Here is a 9,742-nt window from a genome sequence, read left to right on the forward strand (position 1 = left end):
TATTTATATCATTGTCCATTGCCATCAAGAATTCGAGACTGCCAAATGCCATATTCTAGAGCAGGAGTCGGCAACCCGCAGCTCGTGTAGCGATTTTATGCGGCTCGCGAATACAATTTATAATTATTATAAACGTATAGAACTATAGAATAACAGACTATGTTAGTTGATAAAAAAATTTCAAGTGTAAATAAAATAACTTATATGGCCCCTGAATTTTTTTTTTTGGCCTTTGACATCATAAAGATTGCCGATCCCTGGGCTAGAGCACGTTGAGTGACACAGTATTTATGATGGGTAATTGGTATATAGTTCATTTCCGTGCTAATACTGAACCGCGACATCGACGGTCGACTACCTACGTGTTGCATTCTTAGATTACAGATTTATAAATTTATTATAGTATTAATCTACATTCTACGGTACCAAATAAATAATAATAGTTTTGTCATCAATAAATGCCAAATGGATACCTTTAAAAATAAATATGTAATAAATGCTATGCAAAAGAAAAATGTAAATATAAAATGTACCATAGTTTGCGAACATAAACACATTATTACATATTCAAGCGAAATGCTCCCTATATGTTATTAAAATAACCTATTATTAATTTTATCAGCCAATTAATGACAACATACATAATATAATAATATTATATTATATTTAATATTATTGGGACCTCCGCGTGTTTATCTCGACATTGTCGTCGCCGTCGTCGCCAACCGGAGAAAAATAATTATTAATACCCACTAAAAATAGCTTTCTACCCAAAATCCAAATTATAACGACGTATAAAAATCAAAATAATAGTGTCTATAACCGATAAAGCAATACACCCATAAAGATACACATAATATTTTGTCGATTACGTGTCGACCGCGGTCCTGGAGACCCGACAACGGCGACTACAGTCAACAGTTGTCGACAACGTGTTGGCCCATCATTGATATTTTGTATTGTGTGTAAGTGTATTGTGTAATTGACTTGTAAATTTTTTTGATTTATAAATATCTACGTATATTATATTATTATAAGATTGTATAAATCAACAAAACTGAAAGTAGATAACTAATAATATCTATTGTTAACGTTATTTTGTTCATTGTTGCATCAAATTGTCACAGACCACAGTTAATATCTCGCCGTCTGGCGATTTATACATTATAACTTTGTTATAAGTTTATTTATAAATACATTTATGCATACAATATATAGAAGTTTATAAGTATAAATGAGTAAAACCATTGATTATAAAATATATATACTATTTTTAATCAATGGCTAGACGTATGTGTTATCGAACTCGTACAACTGGCTTGTTGGAAATACCCAAAATAAATAATATTCATTGACAAACTCCAATGAGGAACGCACGACTTAAATATTTAAGGTATCGGTCAGCGGGGAAACATTGTCAGTTGTCAGTTGTCACTGTCCCTGCGCAGTTTCATCACTTGTCACTCGTCAGTTATATCTTATATGCCAAATTCAAATTTCTGATACCTACTCGGCGATATCTGTGCATTGTCGTTGGTCGTTCTATATAATTAATAATTGTGTACTATTGCCCTATAAAAATAAATTAACCAATCTTTATTCAAAGTTATTTTTTCGACTACCTAATTATGTAGTGATGATGACAGTATTACTCTACTGCAGTATCGTAAACAATATTTCAATGTTATGTTTTTTAATTTGCTTCACACTATAAGCTGAATATTTTACAGTGTTTAAGTAAAAACAGTGTTATAAATTATAATCATAATCAATTTCATCAAATAGGTAAGTTTAAAATTTAAATTATATTTAAAACAAATGTGATCATTTTCGGGAGGTTTAAATATTTGAATTTTTATTAATTAATAGGTGATTTGAACTTTGAAGACCTGTCAAACAAAAATTCAATACGCAGTAGCGTTTTCCAACTAGTCGTCTTAATTAATCTATTGCTCGATATATTGTAAGTACCTAAGTAGGTATTCTTAGATAAAAATGTATTAACTATTAAATTATAAGGCATTAATGCACGATAATTATGACATTCTTATTTTAAAGTTACGTTTATTAAAGTGAATAAAATATACAAATGTGAATTGGTGGAGTGATACTCAGAAATATAATTTTTTTTTTTTAATTAAACAGTTAAATTATAAAATGTATGTTCACGGATCAATAATTAATATGAATAATTCTGCGTTCAATTTTAATTAAAATAATATTTAAAAAATGATTTCTGTTTTTTGGTATTTTTTATTAACACTATATTAATTATTAACGTAACAACCTCAATATTATTATGACTAAACATTTAATGTTACTGTTTGTAAATAAAATATATTGGATTAGAATTCTGATATTATTTTTTGCAAACCCCATGATTTTGGTATTTTTCTAATATCTTTTTACCTTTGTCAATAGAAGTATGATAATAATATATAGGAACATAAAATAAGAATTTTACCAAAAATAAAACTTTTTAAAATTATATTTCAAGTAATTTGGATTCATTTTGTTTTTGGCATTGTGAACTAAAGTGGTGTACTCAGAATTCATTTATTTTTATTTTTATTTTATTTTATTTTAATTTTATTTATTTTAAAGTATAAGGTATGAAACGTAGGTGTTATTTAGTATTTCAGAAATAATATTATTAATTAATTACCTATATATATTTAGAAGAAACAATAGTTTTTGGACATACATTGAAAAAAATGGCCGTAATAATAGTGGATTGAGCATCAGTACACAACTTGAACTGATATATTATTGGTGTCAAGATATAAAACAGACTACAATTATTGCTTTAACCGGTAGATCACATCATACAGTGTGTGACTGTAACGCTTTTCTGAGGGACATGGCACAAGTATTTTAATAATTATTTATTTAATTTTAATATTTTTAATTATTATTAATTAACTTACATTTAATTTTATAATTAGTAGAGCGCATACTGCAATCGTAATGCTGCCAGTAGAGCGCATACGAGAAAATAGCCTTACTTTGCTACTGATTTGGAAACATTAAAACTGGATTTACAAATGACAGCTTAATGAAACACATAAAGAATTAAATTATGTAAGAAATTATCAGAATTAATCTAAAATATTAGTAAGTACAACAACTGAAGAGCAGATAGACTTTTTTAATTCATTTAAAGTTTTATACATTTTTGGTTACCTAGTTATTAATTTAAGTGATTTTTGTTATTTGTTAGTAATTTGATTTTTTTTTTTCAGAATGTTAACAACTTAAGAACAATTTCTATTTTAATTGAAAGAGATTTGAGAACACATAATGAAGAAAAAAAAACTATTGTCTTATCCACAGGTACTGTCATAATTGTTGAATGATTTTCTTTAAAACTCCATAGCAAAATCTAATAATTGGTTGACTTGTTTAAAGCTAAAAATTTCTAATACAAAATAAATTTTTCTAGTACTTAAATATAATAATTAAAATTTTACTTAATTTAACTAAGATTATATACATATTGTTATGAGTTATTTAACTATTAAAACAAATTATATTTAGATGAGTTATCAAGTAAAGAATATTATAAAACCAGATTTAGGATATTAAATATTTATTAATGTAACATAATATTACCAATATTTATTTACATATGTACACTGAATACGTATCTATTTATGTACAAGTATATAATTAATTAATTTCATACAAATAGTTTTTAAATTAACAATTAATTGTGTTTTTGTAAAATTAAATGACTAAACAATCGATTAAAAATCATATAAGGTTTATATAAGTACAACAGATTTATAACAACTTACAAATAAAAAAATAGTGTTAAATCAATAAGTCAATAACTATATTATAATACATCATATGCATTTATATTGTACAGAAACTATATTATTGATTATTTAAAATTCTTAACTTGGAGTGTGGTTTGGTTGCTGATATTATTGATTTAGTTGATTGTTCATTAATTTGCTTACATGTATGGAAAATTTTGGTTATAAACAGTAGACGAATAATGTATAAATAGTGTTCTTTGCATGGATGACTGTCGAATGAGGGTATTATATCTGATAAAGGTATTGACTGCATTAATGTTTTTATGATTCCTTTTTTACTTTTAATAGACTCCCAATTTTTTTCAAAATATTTTAGACATATCTTACATATTTTTACAATTTCATCCTTAGGTGTCTTCAAACCTCCATGAACAACACCTCTATACATTTTATTCAATATTAACAATTGATTTTTGTCGTTCATTGCATTATTGTCTTTAACTAATTGTATCAAACAGTTGTCACAATTAAAAAAATCCAGACATTTTTTACTAAATATCCTGCAAAATATACAATTGAACAAGTTTCTAATGTGGTTATTTCTTCTGGAGCATACATATATAAAGACAAATCTGAATTTGAACTCCTTGGTGAATTTTCTAATTCATCTAATACTTGTTCTTTTTGTTCAATAGTTGTTCTTTCATTATTGGCAACGTCGGATAGAACATCAACTGTAAGGAAAACATCATTGTCATCTTCACAGTTGCACAACTCTGAACATTTCATCAGGCTAAATGTACAAATGTTTGCATAACAACTTCTGAACATCCTTGAAGTGGGATTGCGATTATACCCATTTTTTGACGCATTATAGAAAATAGATTTTCTAGTGGGTCCTGGCACAAACGGTTAGTTAATAGGAAATACGGTTTTTCTGAATCACATTTATTTAAAACATCGGATTTTTCAATTTTATATAGTTCTAAAATGGAGTTGATGGACCAAACAATTCCTGTAAAACACGGTGGTTGTGATTTTATATTTGTGTTTTTGTGTACTTTTTTAGCTTCAAGGAATATGTTGCGTGTATGTTTTAAAGTATCGAATAAATTGTTGTTAATTTCACTTAATGGCCGAGAGTTTGGATTTTTGTCATATAAAGTTTTACTGTTTAAAATATCAAAAGTGTTATTGATTTGCATGACAAATTCAGCTGTATCTTCTGCTGTGTCTGATGTTAATTCTCCAGTAGCGATACATGTACGAATTGATGCTGAAACGGATTTACTAAAGATTTGAGTGGCAAATTTTACTGAATTTTTGCACGTATTTTGAGATTTGTTTGTATTTTTGGATTTTGAACGATTGTTGTTATTTTAGCTCATTAAATTGTCTTACTATTCACATCAATGTGTCCTTGATATCTTGAAAACAAATTTTTTATTTCCAATTACTATATCACCATTCAAAAAAATTATTACGTAGACTTTTTAATATGTGGGATATCGTATATAAGACATATTTGCTTGCCATTAATGTCGACTACTGGGTTAGTTTTTGTCCCTCCAAGTAAATCAAACATCCTGCGGTTTTGTGACCCTTGATCGCACACAATACTTACTGGCAATAATCCAACTTCTTCGAGTTATTTTAAACATTCTGTTATTATTTGAACAAGGTCCGTTCCTTTTATACCAGATCCACTAAAAAAGAATGCAAATGGAAATTTCCAGTTTTGATATAAGCCACGGATCATTATTACTAAGGCATTTTTGGATGCTTCTGAAGATCGTCCAAATTGTCCTAAATCTTGATAGCCTTCTATAAAATCAAGTGCTTTGTTGAATTCTAGACATTTCATTAAAGAAACTTCATCTAGTAAAAAACACACATTTTTTTTGGTGGTAATTCATTGATGAAACTTTATACTTCACTTGTTGAATGTACTCAATTGGGAAACCAGGATAATAATTAATGCTTTGCAACCAACGTCGCATAGTACTTTCACCAGGTAGGGTTATTTTATTCCTACGCATGTATTTATAGGTTGATGGAGATTTATAATAAATGGAAAATGCTATTTTTTTTTCTTCAGGTGTCCATGGCTTCCTACTTTTATGTTGTATTTGCATGGTGACTATTGCTTTTGAGTTTTGTGATTTAAATTTTGTGTTGTGAATTAAATTTTTTATATTAGATTTTTGTTTCATTAGTATTTTTTTAACATTTTGTTTTTTTAAACGGCTTATAATTGCTCTTTTTCGATTTATTATTTTTTTCTGCCTTTTACAAATATTAATTAATTGTTCATTATTAAGTTTTACTCTTTTTGTTATTGTTGGGGATGGTAATTGACACAGTTCTTGTACCCATTGTTTTGTTCTTGATGAATCGGATGAAATACTGTTAGGACTAGGAAATATTAATTGTGGTGATGATATAGATTTTAAATTTGTATATTTTTTAGTTGGTGTTAGCACTTTAATTTTGTCAGGAGTAACTATGAATGTGCCTGATGTGGATACAATGTTTGAATAGTGTAGCATGTTGGTATTATTGTCATCAACTGTTAATGATAAATCTAAAAAATGTATATCATATTGGTTTTTATAATTTAGTAGTATTATAGTTTTATTATAATGAAGTTAAATTGAAAAAATATTTAATTAGTACATTTTTATAGTAGCTGAAGGAGACTATATCAATGTTCATATTATAACAACTAAGTTTTATTTAATATTCTACATTTTAAGAAAACACAATTTAAAAATTACAATAAAATATTACATGTAATTATTTGAGTACAGTAATTCCACGTTATCCACAAATCTTACGTTACAGCATAGTAGCACGGATATTGAAACCGCGGATATTATGTATTAACAAAACCATGTACAACTGTACTTATTTTACAAATAAATATCAATCAACCATTGAAATAATTGATAATATATGATAATAAAATAAGTCATAATGTAATTTATATCTGTGCATACAGTAAAACATTTTTAAAGTTTTATATCAAACGATGTAACAATAATCATTAATTACTATTTTCTAAAAGAAATTATCTACAGTGTTTGTATAATTGTTGTTTACTTAACCGTGGATAACAAGAGATTACTGTACTAGAGAACACAATCATTGAAAAAAACAGAACCTGATTTAAAGTTTTGGAGTCTGTGACTAATACAAAAGAGGTCTCACAAATTGAGGTACATGTGACTAATATCCCCATGTATTCTCTTAAATTAGGATCTGGTCAGTAACTGACATTTCTTAATATTATGTATATTTTTTTTGTAATGTGAAACATTAAAACAATAACTAAAAATTACAAAAAAGTATTAAGATTGCCATATGCTTACTTAAATAATAAAATTGAATAACATATTAATTGGTGTATACATGTAAGATTTCTTACCTTCATCAAACAACAGCTTCCTCTTAGAACTTTTTAAATGTGTTTCAGTCTGTGTTGAATCCAATTGGTGTTCATTATTACTTTCAAATTCTTCTGTCAATATATTTATTATTACATTATGTTATATTACTTATATTTTGTAAACTTCCATTTTTATATGAACATTGGTATGAGCATACTTAAGGTGAAGTAAGCCTACTGCTTGTTTTCTCTCCGACCCATACGTAACAGACAAAACGCATTTATGGATAATGATTTTTTTTTTTTTATGTTTTTGAGTATTCTAAGAGTTAAATGACCCATTACAAAAACGATAAAGAATAAAATTTTTGAGGGAATGTTTTATCGATTTGTCTTATTAATTGTCGAAACAATTTAAACATTATTTAAATTTGAAAGTCGAATACAAAATCAAACAACAATAAAATATTAAACCAACATATCATACCCTCAAAAATATTATACTCTATAATTCTTGTTACTCCATAAGATTATCCAAAAATCCAAAAAAAAAAAAAAAACGATTTTAAGTGAAAGAGTTTAAACTATATTGCGCGTGGGTCTAAGAGAGAAAACAAACGTTGCGCTGACATCCTCTTAAGTATGACAGTATACTTAATTATAAAGTTACTTACCAATATTATGATATAATTTTGGTACAGCCGAAGGTATAAGACGCTGTCTTTTCATACACATGTACATATCATTTTCAAAATGATTTTCACAAATAAATTTTTTCCTCAGTGTTTTTGGACTTAAATCGTCCAACTTAATGTTTCCTTAAGTATATAACAAACACAATAATAATATGTTTGTTTCAGAATATCTATTATAACTATTTATAGGTATTTTATTGTATAATTACCTGAATGTAAGATCCATTTTTTACATAAATTCTCATTTTTCGGAAAAATATGGAATTTAAGATCACTATTAAGTCTTTTATTTTTTCCGCAGTTCAAGTATTCACATTTATTTCCAGACATAATTTATAAAAAAGAATGAAAACGTATGCTTTGAAAAATAAAATTGTCACTCACAAAAAAAAACCGTTAAAACATATAATGACCGTTTTATTGTAATTTTAAAATTTTACCTGCCATAGAGTCAAAAATATTCTACAACACGGAGGTTTTACGTAGGAATACAGCTTTTAATAAAAATGCCTTTGATTTATGTTAATAGTGATTTAAACTAATATTTGAGAAACTTTTATTAAGCGTATGATATTTTATTATTTTTTTCTATTGTTATTTTAAAAATGGTTTTTAGTTCGATTATTGTGTATTGTACAACTGTATAATAAGATAATGATTTGAAATTGGATGTAGTTATACCTACTAAGTGTAAATTTTGGTAATCGCTGTTTATTTTTGAAAGTTCTTTTTGCATTATGAGTCTGGTTTTATAATTTTCATTACATTCTAGTGTAACTCGATTCATGACTATATTTTTAATATATATAATTTTATAATAACCATGTTTAACTATGTATATTAATAAATAAATTCTTAATTTAAATATAACTGCTTGTCTGCTTACTATTAATAATACAGGGTGCATAATATTTTTATAACAAGTTATGATCGAGCATGGTCTAAAACTATGTTGTCAAACGTCCACAAACAGTTAGTAGCATTTCCTGATCGAGATTTTAAGATATGAGATATAATTCCATGTTACGTCGTTAAACATATACATAAAAAGATATAATAATATAAAGGTTATGTATTTTATTTTAATATAAATATTATATTATGTGTGTGGGTGTGTGTATCCTACTAACTTACTAATATTATAAACGCAAAAAGTTTGTAAGTATGGATGGATGATTGTTACTCTTTCACGTAAAAACTACTGAATGGATTTTAATGAAACTACAATAATATAGCTTATACATCAGAATAACACATAGGCTACAATTGATAAAAGTATTATGTGAATTGTCCAAAATATCAAGTAAGTAAAAAATCTACCATCTGCTAGTTAATATGGCAAGTACTGCCAAAACGGTAACCGAACAATTTCCCTCCGACTGCTTTTGGCATAGTAGGACATTTTCCCTCCGAAAAATGTTCCGATGCGGACATTTTCCTCCCATTTTTTTTTAAGTTTATTATTTAATAATTTAATATTATTTATTATTTAGTAAGAAATTATTTTTTTTCAGAAATATAATCAATTATACTACAATAAACTTTATATATTTTTACTGTAAATCACATTTTTTTTTTTTTTTCATTCAAATATAATTAAAACGTAAAAAATTGTAGATAGGTAAGTAAAATAGGTTAAAAATTTCATTTTTTTTTTTTTCATAAACATAATAAGACATAAAAAAATTGTATAAAAGTAAAATAGGTTAAAAATTTCATTTTTTTTTTCATAAATATAATAAAACGTAAAAAAATTATATAAGTATAAAAGGTTAAAAATATTTATGTAATGTAGTCTAAAAATTTAGACATAAAAATGATATATTTTGTAAAAAAACATTTAATTTCTGATACTTTTTTTATATCTAAGCACATATTTTGTAATCGTGTTTCAT

General features: G+C 26.2%; 1 protein-coding gene and 1 long non-coding RNA gene across 2 annotated transcripts; one reads left to right on the forward strand and one right to left on the reverse strand.

Annotated features, from left to right (window-relative positions):
* Nucleotides 1-1,097: 1,097 nt before the first annotated feature.
* Nucleotides 1,098-3,429, forward strand: LOC126554484 (uncharacterized). Its single transcript, XR_007606680.1, has 5 exons — nt 1,098-1,785; nt 1,870-1,963; nt 2,680-2,869; nt 2,946-3,114; nt 3,243-3,429. It is a non-coding gene; the product is annotated as an uncharacterized LOC126554484 (long non-coding RNA).
* Nucleotides 3,430-4,171: 742 nt separating this feature from the next.
* Nucleotides 4,172-8,664, reverse strand: LOC126554489 (uncharacterized). Its single transcript, XM_050209565.1, has 8 exons — nt 8,057-8,664; nt 7,827-7,970; nt 7,192-7,284; nt 5,659-6,348; nt 4,894-5,040; nt 4,621-4,779; nt 4,338-4,540; nt 4,172-4,204 (listed from the first exon to the last, which is right to left on the reverse strand). Exons 1-8 carry the CDS (start codon nt 8,175-8,177, stop codon nt 4,172-4,174), a joined length of 1,590 nt encoding a protein of 529 aa, XP_050065522.1. The 5' UTR covers nt 8,178-8,664.
* Nucleotides 8,665-9,742: the final 1,078 nt, after the last annotated feature.

The sequence above is a fragment of the Aphis gossypii genome, unplaced genomic scaffold (assembly GCF_020184175.1).
Source record: "Aphis gossypii isolate Hap1 unplaced genomic scaffold, ASM2018417v2 Contig00520, whole genome shotgun sequence".
Taxonomy (NCBI): domain Eukaryota; kingdom Metazoa; phylum Arthropoda; class Insecta; order Hemiptera; family Aphididae; genus Aphis; species Aphis gossypii.